General features: G+C 37.0%; 1 protein-coding gene across 2 annotated transcripts in view; it reads left to right on the plus strand.

Moving 5' to 3' along the window:
• The window catches only part of SREK1 (splicing regulatory glutamine/lysine-rich protein 1), an 84,029-nt gene extending 70,224 nt beyond the window's left edge, over positions 1–13,805 (plus strand). Inside the window, exons 10-12 of one of the 2 annotated variants that reach the window (XM_006899375.1) lie at positions 7,893–7,988; positions 8,217–8,361; positions 11,985–13,805. In XM_006899375.1, the coding sequence (XP_006899437.1) occupies positions 7,893–7,988; positions 8,217–8,361; positions 11,985–12,140 (397 nt within the window). In that variant the 3' untranslated portion in view covers positions 12,141–13,805. The remainder of the gene's footprint in view (positions 1–7,892; positions 7,989–8,216; positions 8,362–11,984) is intronic. The other variant, XM_006899376.1, reaches the window with a different exon arrangement.
• The last annotated feature ends 445 nt before the right edge of the window (positions 13,806–14,250 follow it).

The raw sequence follows: 14,250 nt of genomic DNA on the forward strand, positions 1-14,250 counted from the left end.
AGGAATTGCAAGTGCAGCTTCTTACCACTAGGCCACCAGAGCGCCCTATAAAGTCATTTGCAACATGCAAATCAATTCCTTAATACAACAAATTGACAGCTTGGTATTATACCTTTTTGCAGCAAATAAGACATATGAATGTTATGGTTTAGGGCCCATATAATGTGGCAGGATGGGGCCTCGGGTGGGTGCTCGAGCCATCTAAGGCTCACAGCTTTACTATGCCAGGAATGTAAAACTAAGAATGGTAATTCATTAATAGTTCAAAAGACAGTTTGAAGTTCTATCCTGGTGTACTGTATTGTTAGTGATAGGATACTATCCATACAGTAAAAGGAAGACTTGTTAATATGACTGTTACTCAGATAGACACACCAACCACTAAAGCCAAAGAAGAGGAAATTGAGAATGTCTGCAAATATGCAATCAAGATGGATTAATAATTATTAATGACTAGAATTCAAAATTTGGAAACAATGAAGAAGGAATAGTAGTTGGGAAGTACAGACTCAATGACAGAAATGAAGCTCAAAATTGAATGCTTGAATTTTCTATATGGAATCATTTATCCACAAGTGCTTTTTAAAAAACAAAACAAAAACAAACAGAAACAGCACCTTTACACATGAACCTCACCTGATGGACTGCACAGGAACATACTGACTATCAATGGAAAAATCCTTGGAAAAATTTAATGATATCAGCAGTCACAATCAGGCTGTGTGCTCACTGTGGAATAAACCATTAATTACTTATGTGCAAGAAGTCCACAGAACCAAAATTCAACCTTGAGTCTATTCCACTTGAATTTAAAAATCTTCTTTAGATTTGAGATGTTGAATACCAGTGATTGAAGACCAAGTGAATTATGGGATGGTAGGAAGAATATCATCCATGAAGATTAGTAAAGACAAAGGAGAAAGAAAAAACCAAAATGGATGTCGGTAGACACTCTGAAAATATCCCTAGAATGTCAAGAAGACAAAGGGAAGAGATACTGAGCTAAAAGAGCTGAATAGATTTCTAAGGGCAGCTTGAGAAGACAAAGTATTATAGAGGAATGTGAAGAGAGCTGAAATTGGAGAATAAAAAGGGAAGAGCTTGCTTGATGTTTCTCAAGTTGAAAGAGCTGTAAAACAAAATCTAGCCTTGACTTGGAATAATGAGAAATGCTGTAGGCAAAATCTTGGACAATCCAGGAAGCATTCAAAGAAGATTGAAAAAAAAGTCACTGTATTAAAAAAAAAGAAATTGATTGACACAGAATTTCAAGAAGTGCTACATGAATAAGAGCCAGTGATACTTAAAACTCAGGCTGTGCTGAAAGCATTGACAAAGATAAGGTCCCAGGAATCAGTGGACTACCAGTAAGCATGTTTCAACTAGCAAGCACAGCTCTGGACATGCTCCCCAGTTTATGCCAGGAAATTTGGAGGACAGCTTCTTGGCCAGCTGCCTAGAAGAAATATATTTTTGTTCCCATTCTCAAGAAAAGTGAACCAACAAAATGTAGAAATTACAAAACAATATCACATGCATTCAAAATCTTGATGAAGATTATTAAAAATTGGTTAGAACAATACGTTGAAAGAAGTACCAAAAGTTCAAGGTGTGTTTAGAAGAGGTTGTCACACCTGGGATAGCATTATTGATGTCAGATGGATCCTGACTGACAGCAGAGAATACCAGAAGAATGCCTGTGTTTTCATGACCAAGCAAAGGCATTTGTATGAATCTTAACAAATTATGGCTAACGCTGAGAAGAATGGGAATCCCAGAACACTTAAATTATGCTCCTGCAAAACCTGTACCTTGACCAGAAGCTGTTGTCTGAACAATAGTACTCCATGGTTTAAAACCAAGAAGGGTGTGTCAGGGTTGTATTATTTCTCCATATGTACTCAGTCTGTATGCTGAGCAAAGAATTCAAGAAGCTGAACTCAGTGTAACATCAGAATTGGACGAAGATTCATATACAACTTGAATTATGCAGATGACACAACCTTGCTTGTTGAAAGAGAGGAGGACTTGAGGTACTTGCTGCAGAAGATCAAAGACTGCAGCATTCAATAAGGATTACACCTGAAATCAAGACTGCAGCCTTCAATAAGGATTACACCTGAAATCAAGAGAACAAAAACCTTCTCCACTGTTGTTAGGCAACATCATGATGATAGATAGAGAAATAATTGAAATTGCCAATGCTGTCCTTTTGCTTAGATCCACAGTCAACACCCTTAGCCATCAGTCAGCAGAGTAGGAGACATATTGCACTGGGAAAGTCTGCTGTCAGGGACTTCTCCATATTATTGAGGATCAGTGAGGTCAGTTTGAAGACTAAGGTGCACCTGATTTCAGGCCATGGTGTTTTCAGCCACTTGATATTTATCCAAGAGCTGGCCAATGAACAAGGATGACAGAACAAGAATTTATACCTCTGAGTGGTGGTGTTGGAATATTCCATGAACTGTCTGAAGAACAAACAGATATGTCTTGGAAAAGTACAACCTGAGTGTTCCTTGGAGGCAAAGAAAGTGAAGCTTCATCTTAAATGCTTTGGACATGTGCGTAGGAAAGGCCACCTCTTGGAAAGGGACATCATTATTGAAAAGGTGGAAGGTCAGAGAAAGAGGAGAACTCTATGAGGTGAATTGACAACAGTGAATGTAGCAGTGGACTCAAATATATCACTCTTAAAAATATCACAGGATAAGACAGAGTTCAGATCAGTTGTTCATAGGGGCACTGCAAGTCATACCCAACTTGACAGCACCCAACAACAACATACTTATTTACTTTTTAAAATTGTCTCATAGTATAAACTTCAAGATATGTTAAATGATGATGAAAGTAGACTTTTGCCAGATTTCACCACATTGAACCAATATAAAAATGACTGACTTTATTTGACATGGTAGCAATTGAGTCTTAAGGACTCCCATTTTTACTGCACAATTTCTTTATTCTGTATCCCATATGCCATAGCTTTATTCGATAAACATTATGCTTAAAAGCAACAAAAATTATCTTGATTCTTTTTTGTTAACTTGAATTTACTTTTTCTGCTGACTTTGAAATGTTAACTTTTTCAAGGACTATTGTTGTTTATTGCCTTCCAGTTGACCACCACTCATAGTAACCCTGTGAACAAAAGGCCTGCTGCCCCTCTACAGTGATCAACATTTATCAGAGTTCATATGTTTCCGGAGGCATGTTATTTAGGAAGTAGATGCCATTCTTGCTTCCAAAACCTGTCATAGTATGTTATTGTTATGTGTAATTGAGTCGCCGGCGATGTATATATAGCACCTCTGGAACCCTTCCTTGTCTTGAGCCAGACTCACTAATTCTGACACACAACCTCTTTTCTCCAGTTACTGTATCAATCAATCTTCCACTCCTGTGCTGTCCGTCCACCCTTCTGAGCGTGATGTCCTTCTCCCAGAACCGATCTCTCCTGGCCATGTGCCCAAATAAGTGAGGCAGAACTTCAAAATCCTATCCTCCAAGGAGAGACTTAGTTCACCCTTTCCAAGACATACCTGTTTGTTTTCTTGGAAGTCCATAGTACGTTCAATACTCTTCTCCAGCACCCCAACTCGAAAGCATCTATTCTTCTGTCATCTTTAGTCATTGTCCAACTCTCTGAAGCATAACAAGACCATAGCCTGGATTAGGCGCACCTTTGTATCTAGACTGACATTGTTGCTCTTCATCACTCTGGAGAGGTTCATGACAGCACATTTTCCCAGTGCAATTCGTCTTTTGATTTCTGGACTGCTGGTGGTAAAGAGTGTTGATTGTGGATCCAAGCAAGCTGCAATTGCCAACAACCTCAATCTCTTCTCTGTCTGTTATGGTTCTGCCACTTGGCTCAGTGGTGAGAATCTTTGTTTCTTGATGTTGAGCTTCAATCCATATTGAAGACTATAGTCTTTGACCTTTTGTAGCAAGCCTTCTGCATAGCATAGGTTGTTAATGAGTCTTCCTCCATTCTTGGTGCCACACTCCTCTTCATAAAGCCCTGCTTCTTGAATGATCTGTTCTGCATATAGATTGAAAAGGTATGAAAACAGGATGCATCCCTGCCTCACTCCTTTACTGATTGTGAACCATGTAGTACTTCCTTGCACTGTTCTGAGGACTGCTGCTTGGTCCAACTATAGACTTTGTAAAGGCATGATCAAGTATTCTGGGATTTCCGTTTTCCTCAAGGTTAGCCACAATTTATTATTATCCATACAGTCAGATCCCTTTGCGTAGTTAATGAAACACAGATAGTCATTCCTCTGGTACTCTTTGATTTCTTCCATTATCCAGCTGACATTGGCAATAATGTCCCTAGTGCCACAACCTCTTCTAAACCCACTTGTATTTCTGGTAGTTCTCTGTCAGTGTACTGTTCAAGTCTTTTCTGGATAATCTTCAGAAAGATTTAGCTCCTGTGTTAGTCATTTTGTTCGATAATTTCCATATTCTCGGGTCATTTTTTTGAAATGGGAATAAATATGGATCTCTTTAATCAGTTGGCCAAGTAGTTTTCCTCCAGATTTCTTGGCACAACTTGGTGAGCACATGCAGGGCTGCATCTCTTTGCTGAAATACATCCTTTAATTTTAAAAAAGTTCAGCCATTTTTATTCATTTCTAACTATATTCCCAAATCCTGTGCAATAGATACTGGAAATATTACTATAGAGGTTTATCTGTTTAGACTGTTTTATGCTTTAAGAAAAACTTGTTGAAGAGTTGTATTTTCTTAGTGTTTTCCCTTTTTCATTTGCTTGATTTTGTTAAGTACATGGCAAACATTAATTACCTTTGTTTTCTAGTTTAAAATACTGAGACTTTTTTTATATTTTTAAAAATTTTTATTAATTTTAATGAAAGTTTGCAGAGACTTTGGATTTCCATTCTTTCATTGTTGCACTTTTCTTCCTGCCCAACATCCCCCCCCCCCAGTTTGCTCTTCTCTTTGAAAAGAGAAAAATTCTTTCATTGTTACACAATCCTGCCCTGCAAGTCCACTCCACTATTCAGCCTTCTAAAATGTTAAGACTTTTAAAATAATGTAATACTGGTTAAGATATGGAACTTAAGTCTAATCAACTTCATTTGTCATGTTCTTCATACATCAGCTCATATATTCTTTTTTATATATATATATATGTTGTTGTTGTTGTTATGTGCCGTCAAGTCGCCTGCGACTCATAGCGACCCTATGTACAACAGCCCTAAACTCCACTCTGTCCTGTGCCAATCGCACTGTCTCTGACACTCCCATCCCAATTATCCCAGTCACTGAATCAATCCACCTCATAGAGGGCCTTCCTCTCCTGCCCTGTCCCTCCACCCTCCCAAGCATGACGTCCCTCTCCAAGGACCGGTCTCTCCTCACAACATGTCCAAAGTATGTTAGACGGAGCCTCAGAATCCTTGCCTCCAAGGAGCCCCACCCGGTTTAACCCTTTCCAGGACAAATCTGTTTGTTTTCCTAGCAGTCCATGGTATTCTCAATACTCTTCAGCACCACAGGTCAAAGGCATCAATTCTCCTTCTATCCTCCTTGGTCATTGTCCAACTCTCTGATGCATAACAGGTGATTGCGAAGACCATGGCCTATATCAGACGCACCTTAGTCTCCAAAGAGACACCATTGCTCTTCAGCACTTTGGAGAGGTCCCTAACAGCAGACTTTCCCATGGCAATGCGCCTTTTAATTTCCTGGCTGCTGGTGCCAAGACTGTTGACTATGGAGCCTATATATATTTTTTTATACACACACATATAAAATTGTGATTTTAGTGAAAGTTTACAGAACACTTTCCATGAATGGATTTCCATTTGTTCATTGTTGCACATTTTCCTCTCTACCTCCTCCCCCATTAGCTTTTCTCTTTTAAAAATTTATTCATTGTTGCACAGTTTTCTCCCCTCATCGCCAGCCCAGTCCACTTTGCTGTACACCTCTTATCTGGACTGTTGTCATGCAAATAATACCTAATCATATATTCCTTTTAAATGATTATTTCCCTCATCCATTCCAATGCAGTGTTCATTATTTACCCCCTTTATTCTTAATTTCTCCCCAACCCTCAGTGTCGGTCCTGTTTTATAACAGTGGCATTATGCAGTATTTGTCCTTTTGTGAATGAGATATTTCACTCAGCATAATTTTCTCCATGGTCACCCATTTTGTTAATATTTTATGAGTTTTTTCATTGTTGTGTAGTATTCCATTATATGACTATACCCCAGCTTCTCTGGCCATTCATTTGTTGATGGGCACTTGGGTTGCTTCCATCTCTTTGCTATTATGATTAACACTGCCATAAACATGGGTGTGTATATTTCTGTTTGGGTAGAAGTTCTGGTTTCTTTAAGGTAAATAGTGCAATTACTGAGTCATATGGTATTTCTGTTTCCACCTTTTTGAGAAAGTTCTATATGGGCTTCCATAGTGGTTGGACCATTTTGCACTCTCACGAACAATAAATAAGGGTTCCAATTTTTCAACAGCTTTGCCAGCATTTGTTGTTTACTGTTCCGCTGAATTTTGCTATTGTTACTGGGGTAAGATGATAGCTTATAGTTGTTTCGGTTTGCATCTCTCGTAGAACAGCTCATAACTTCTGTCAAGTAATTGATGGTATAGATTGTTGTCTATCCAGCCTTCGTTCTTCTCTTTTAGTTGTTAAATGTCTACTTGTCCATGGCATTTTTTTAATAGAGTTTGCTGATCAAAGCAGAATTATAGCTTGAGTAGACTAAAGATGCTTTTAGTATCTGCCACACATAACTACATAGCTGAACATTATTTAGATTTTGGGTTATAGGTGGAGAACATAGGCATAGCAATGTATTTTTCAAATCCTCCAGAACTCCAGAGGAGCTCAATCCTCTGTGCTCTGTGTCAGATTATTTGATATGTTAATCTTTTCATAAAAATCTCCTCATACCTCATTTTTTGAATTCAGAATGTGATGACCATTGGTTCTAAGGTGACTACTTTTACAAAAATAATGAGTTAGAGTCTGTATCATTTTTTAATATGCTAAACAAAACAATTGAGATAAGCGGTTAATTTTTACTTTATCATGTTTAAATCCCAGATTTTCTCTATTTCTAATATCTCTTAGTTATATACTCAATTTGAAATGAATATATCATGATATAAGTAGAAATGATAGGCTGGAGAGAAATCTAGGTCTAGAAAGTTCACGTACAAGCTTAAATTACCTTTCCGTTTTTGACAAAAACATGCTACTGTGGGGCAGGCAGCTAAATCCTTAACAGAAGATCTGATAAATAAAATGTTCTTTCTCATGATGAGAAAGAAAATATTTAACTGAAGAGAATATAAAACACCCATTATTATTTTTAAACTTGGAAAAAGACCAAAAGCTCAGAAAAGTTTAGGATCAGAGAAAGAGAGGAAAACCTTCCAAATGATGGAGTGGCACAGTGACTGTGACAATGGGCTTGAGCATGTCAGAGATGATGAGCACAGTGCAGGAAAGGACAAGGTTCAGCTCTATTGTTCATAGGATCCCTCTGGGTTTTAGTCAACTGATTGACACATAACAACAACAACAACATTATTGCTATTCTTTCTACTGTTCAAGAAATTCTTTTCCAAAAGAACTCCTGAAAAGAAGACCCTCTAACTTTTCTAATATGAAGTGTTAGATGATGGTTGCAAGTCTTTAAAAGATGCCTCATAATTTGATCTCATACAAAATTAAATAATAAAATGTGCTCATAAAGGACTTGAGCTTCAACTGGCTTCTGAGGAATGCCATTCTCTTGAGAGCATCAAGGATCATCTTGCTTTTATGTATTTGAATTTTACTTCATTTGCTGGTTTGTTAAATCAGAGTCTTTGATTTTCAGGGAAAGGCGGAGAAGGAGGAGCAGAAGTTCCTCCAGATCACCAAGAACATCAAAAACCGTAAAGAGGAAGTCTTCTAGATCTCCATCCCCTAGGAGGTAGGTTGAAAGTATGTGTTATAACGAAAGAGGAAGACGAATCTTTACATTATTAATTGGTGGTAAGGTTAAAATTCATAGTATTTTTAGTAGGTGGGATGATAGGGTACATTTTTTTTTATATTTTACTTTTTTCATAATTTTAATTAGATACTCTGTATTAAGAATATTTTTAAAAGTCCAAGATACTATTTTAAAAGTTGACATGTATTATCCCTATTATTAAAGCAGAAATAAGAAAGATAAGAAGAGAGAAAAAGAAAAGGACCACATCAGTGAAAGAAGAGAGAGGGAGCGTTCCACCTCTACAAGAAAGAGTTCTAATGACAGAGATGTAAAGGAAAAGTTGGAGAAAAACAGTACATCTCTTAAAGTAAGCAGCAGTCATTGTCTCGGCTTAAATAATAATCAAGATTGTTGTTTATTGTATAGAAATATTTTTAGCCCAAATATTCTAAGAGCAAAAGTACATATACATTATTGGTAATTCTTGACTATTTTTATCCCAATAGTAGAAAGCAATAAGAGCTAACTAAAATCCTAGAATAAATTTTTAGAATATACATAAATAATGATGTACTTGATTATGTTGTTGTTATGTGTGGTCGAATCGTTTGTGACTCATAGCGACCCTCTGTACAACAGCCCTAAATCCTGCTCTGTCCTGTGCCAATCACACTGCCTCTGACACACTCATTCCGATTACCCCAGTCACCGAATCAGTCCACCTCATAGAGGGTCTTCCCCTCCTGCGCTGTCCCTCCACCCTACCAAGCATGATGTCCCTCTCCAAGGATCTGTCTCTCCTTACATGTCCAAAGTATGTCAGACGAAGCCCGAGAATCCTTGCCTCCAAGGAGTAGCCTGGTTTAACCCTCTCCAGGATGAATCTGTTTGTTTTCTTGGCTGTCCATGGTACATTCAATACTCTTCTCCAGTACCACAGCTCAAAGGCATCAATTCTCCTTTTATCCTCCCTAGTCATTGTCCAACTCTCTAATGCATAACAAGTGATTGCAAAGACCATGGCCTGTATCAGGCACACCTTAGTCTCCAAAGAGACACTGTTGCTCTTGAGTACTTTAGAGAGGTCCCTAACAGCAGACTTTCCCATCACGATACGTTTTTTTATTTCCTGGATGCTGGTGCCAAGAGTGTTGACCATGGAGCCGAGCAAACTGAAGCTGTGAACAATCTCAATCTCTTCGCCATCCATCCTGATGCTACCAATTGGTCCAGTGGTGAGAATCTTTGTCTTCTTGACATTGAGCCTCAGTCCATACTGAAGGCTGCAGTCCTTGACCCTCTGCAGCAAGGGCATGAGGTCCTCCTCAGTTTCAGCAAGCAGGGTTGTGTCATCTGCATAACACAGATTGTTAATAGATCTTCCATCAATCCTGATGCCACACTTCTTCTCATAGTGCCCAGCCTCTCGGGTAATCTGCTCCGCATACAGGTTGAAAAGGTATGGAGATAGGACACATCTCTGGCGTACACCCTTCCAAATTTTGAACCATGTGGTGTTACTCTCCTCTGTTCTGACGACTGCCTCTTGGTCCAAGTACAGGTTTTGCATTAGTACGAGTAATTGTTCGGGGATTCCCATTCTTCTCAGAGTCAGCCACAGTTTGTTATGATCCACACAGTCAAACGCCTTTCCATAATCAATGTAGCACAGATAGACATTTTTCTGGTATTCCCTGCTTTCAGCTAAGATCCATCTAACGTCAGCTACAATTTCCCTAGTACCACGACCCCTTCTCAACCCAGCCTGGACTTCTGTCAGTTCTCTGCTGACGTGCTGTTCCAGTCTTTTTTGGATAATCTTCAGTAGAATTTTGCTTGCATGTGAAATCAATGAGATTGTTCTGTAGTTTCCGCATTCAGTTGGGTCACCTTTCTTTGGAATAGGAACAAATACAGATCTCTTCCAGTCAATTGGCCAAGTGGTTGTTCTCCAGATTTCTTGGCACAACTTGGTGAGCACATCCAGGGCAGCATCTATTAGCTGAAATGTGTCAATTGGTGTGTCATCTATTCCGGGGGCCTTATTTTTTGCTATTTCTTCAAAGCAGCTTGAACTTCTTCCTTCATCACCATAGGCTCTTGCTCAAATGTTATTTCATTAAATTCTTCTGTATCTGCCAATTCCTTTCGATATAATGACTCAGTATATTCCTTCCATCTTCTTTTAATACTTCCTGGATCATTTAATATTCTGCCTAAAGCATCGTTGATTATAGCAGCTCGAGGTTTGAATTTGCTCTTTAGTTCCTTGAGCTTAAGAAATGTTGAACGAGTTCGGCCCTTTTGATTTTCCCACTCTAGCTCCTTGCACATTTCATTGTAGTATTTTGCTTTGTCATTCCGAGCAGCCTTTTGGAATCTTCTGTTCAGCTTTTTAGTATCTTGAATTCTTCCTTGTGCTTTGGCTTTTCTACGTTCCAGTGCAATCTTCCGAGTTTCTTCTGACATCCATTTTGGTCTTTTCTTCCTCTTCTGTCTTTGTAATGACCGTTTGCACTCTTCCTGGATGATACATTTGACATCCTCCCACAACTCATCTGGTCTTCTTCGCTCATTAGTGTTCAAGGCCTCAAACCTGTTCCTGAGATGATTCTGAAATTCAGGTGGGATGAAATCAAAGTCATATTTTGGCTCCTGTGGATTTGCTTTAATTTTCCTCAGGTTCAGCTTGAACTTGCATATGAGTAGTTGGTGGTCTGTTCCACAATCAGCTCCTGGCCTAGTTTTCACAGTTGATATTGAGCTTCTCCAGCGGTTTTTTCCGCAGATATAATCAATCTGATTCCTATGCATACCATCAGGTGAAATCCATGTGTATAACCTGCATTTATGTTTCTTATAGAACGTATTTGCAATGAATAAGTCATTGATTGTACAAAAAATTTTTATTTAGTGCCATTTTCTTCTTCAGTGTTTCTTTCAGCACGTGACAGTCTGTTATTGTTTTTGTATAATATGTATTTAAACTGGTTTTTTTTAATGCAGTGTGTATTAGAAAGCAAATCTCTCAAATAACTTTTATAAAGAAATACGCTAATTTTGGTGAAAGTACTCACAGCAAAGCAAGTTTTCAGTCAACAATTTCTACATTTATTGTTTAATGACATTAGTTAACATTTTTTAATTTTTTTCAGCATTCTCATAATTTCCATTCATGTTTCGTTCCCATCATTTCACTCTCACTAATTTCCAAACTTCTTCTCTGTACTTTAGAAGAAACGAATTTTTTTTCATATTTCAGTTTTTATTTTTAAAATATTTTACTCTGTATTGTGTCATTTTCTTTTTTTTACTGGTAAAGTATGTTTGTAATTAGAAATTATTCCAATTGTGAAGTTTCAGAGTTATATTATTTTATTAACACCAATATTACGAGCGAGGTTTATCCTCAGCATCAGGGATAGTAGCCAACATTTATTACTCACTTAATATATGTCAGGTACTCTCTGCATATCTTCACTTAATTCTTCCTTAAGTTGTGAGCAGAATTTGGGTTTCTCTTGAGAGTTTCTAGCAGGAGGTATTGTCATGAGGTGATGTTGTGTTAACTATGACTCATGGTCAGTGATGAAGCACCATGCCCTATCCTGTGCCATCCTCATAATCTCCATCATACTTGAGTTGATGGAATAGAGATGAGTTTCCCACATTCTATTAATGTTGATTCTTTTGTATTTATATTACAAATCTATTTTGACATCTATGAAATGATTTCACTTTTTTCATTGAAATCCATCCCATTTTTTAAAGTCACCAGCATTTATTGGGCAGTTGGTTAGAATTTCTTCTATTTAATTTCCATAGATTTTCCTTTTTATGAGAGTGGGTTTTCATATAAAAAGTTAATGGGGGAAAAAATCATCCACAAAAATAATTCACAAACAACAGTTTCAAATTTTAAGCAACTAAATGTATTGGTTATTAACTATTGAGGAAAGTACTAATTATCTGCGTTAATATTCTTTGTAGGAGAAAGAGCACAATAAAGAACCAGATTCAAGTGTAGATAAAGAAGTAGATGAAAAAGATGCACCAAGGACTGAGGAAAACAAAGTACAGCAGAATGGTAATTGTCAACCAAATGAAGAAAATCTCTCTGCTAAAACAGAAGCAGAAGCAGTATAGAACTGACAAATACACCTCTAAACTCAACGCTGGAATAAATGCTTTTCATTCTCTAAACAAGATGTAAACAGTGAAGAATTGTTGAACATATAAATATGAGCCAATGAGTTTTCATGTTGTTAGATAACTTTGTGGCCATCTTGTTACAGAGTAAGAAAATAACGCATGGACATCATGAAAATAACAGATGTTACCCAAACTCCTCATCTTCTGAAATCTGTGCATTTCCATGGTGGTTGACACACTTGTCATGTGGTTTGTTAAAGTGTTTGCCAGGAACCATTGCAAATAAGTAGACCATCAAAGATCCAAATTTGTACTATCCATAAAAACTGGTGATGAGCATTGGAGGCGCTTTCAAAAGAAAAAACAAAACGCTAGTTACTGAATTTTGTATTGTTTTACTTTTTAAAAAAAATTCATTATCTACAATTTGATGATGTGCTTGAAATTGGTGCAAATATATACATGCCCTTGTAAGTGCAAAGTATGTAAGAAGTTTTAACATTTGCTTAACAGCATTTACTGTGATTGTGTTAAATTCTCACTATTGTGTTCTCTTTTGCTCACTGTTTAGTACAGTCTTTTTTCTTTTAAATAGTTTTATGGATTAAAAATGCTTAAATATATGGATTAGGAAACAACTGACAATGTATGCTACTGTTCTGTTGCAGAAAGAAGAGCAACTGTTGAATACTAATAATAGTGTATTAGTATTCAGTGTTTAGGATGATTGGGTCTCCCCATAAAGTGATCATTTCTTCTTGAACTTCCTTGCCATTTCCAAGCTTATGAAAAATATTGCAGTGTGTCTTGTCAGCTGTAAGTGGCAAAGGTGCCCTTAAAAAGAGGAAACTGGTTTTCAGAGTGGGCTATGGGAGCACAAGCTGAAGCTTTAGTGCCTTCTAAAATGTGGTATACTGTTTTCTAGAATTTTATATGTGCTAGTCATTCTCAGTTCATACAGAACCTAGATGGATGTTCCATTCACTCCCATAAGAGAAGTGTGCAACTGATAGATGTCAGAAAATCTTCTTACTCAGCTTGCCTCATATGAAAAGAAAGTCTTGTTTTAAGGAATGACTTTAGAGCTTGAAACAAACATGCAGTTTTGGGACCATCAGTTTTATACTGTGATCATTGAAAATGAAGCTTGTTTATTTTCCTTAAGTCCGAAGAAGCCCTTTAGTTATGTACGTTGGATGGCCTTAATTATTACCTCTCAATCATTTATTCATATTTCTGACCTACAGAAATTATACCTAAAGATAGAACTAAGAGTACATGAGGTTACTTGTTTTATATTTAAGGATGTATTTGCTTGAGTTTATCGAGGTCATCTGTCCTTCTTGGGCTCACTTTTTGCTAAAAGTGCGTAAGTAGTAAAATGACAGCATTGCCAGCATTTTTCCTCAGAACTACAACTCATGGTTTCAGAAATCTTCTCATGTTGTTACATTTCCAAAAAAATAACAATTAGTGCGTTATTTTGAAAATCAAGTATAATTATTTTAATGCAGTCTAATACAATCAAATTACTCAGTTGCCTTACCTCATGGGAATACTTTCATGGATTTAAAAAACTGAGTAGTATGCTACTTGGTTTTAACTTGATTTTTCATTTAAAGTTAATATTATTGAAAGAAACTTATGGTGGAGAATGGAGGGAACTGTCTTTATCTTTATTGCAATGAAGCCTCGTATGATTATGAAGCTGCTTAATCACACATGTTCAGAATTACTGTGTTGTCTTTATTTTTACTTTTTGTCACTGTAAACATTCAAATTTTGGAAAATACTTTACTATGTAAAGTATAGATTATAGATGGTCATTTTAATCATTCAACCACATGCGGTTGGCTAGTAAACAGCTTATTCTGATAAAAGAATGCTTGGATGCATCGAAAAGATTGTGACAGCGTGTATCTTACATCAACAACTGTCTTATTTATGATATGTAAGTAGAATAGAGAAAATGTTTGAATCGTTGTTATTTTTAGTATCTTTTCTTTAATAAAGCTAAGTATTTTAGAGGAAAGAATTTGTTTATATATTTCAGAAAGCATTTTCATTTCATCCCGCTCTTGTTTTAGTTGACACAGATACTGTT

The sequence above is a fragment of the Elephantulus edwardii genome, unplaced genomic scaffold (genome assembly GCF_000299155.1).
Source record: "Elephantulus edwardii isolate Elephantulus edwardi_28Jun2011 unplaced genomic scaffold, EleEdw1.0 scaffold00254, whole genome shotgun sequence".
Taxonomy (NCBI): domain Eukaryota; kingdom Metazoa; phylum Chordata; class Mammalia; order Macroscelidea; family Macroscelididae; genus Elephantulus; species Elephantulus edwardii.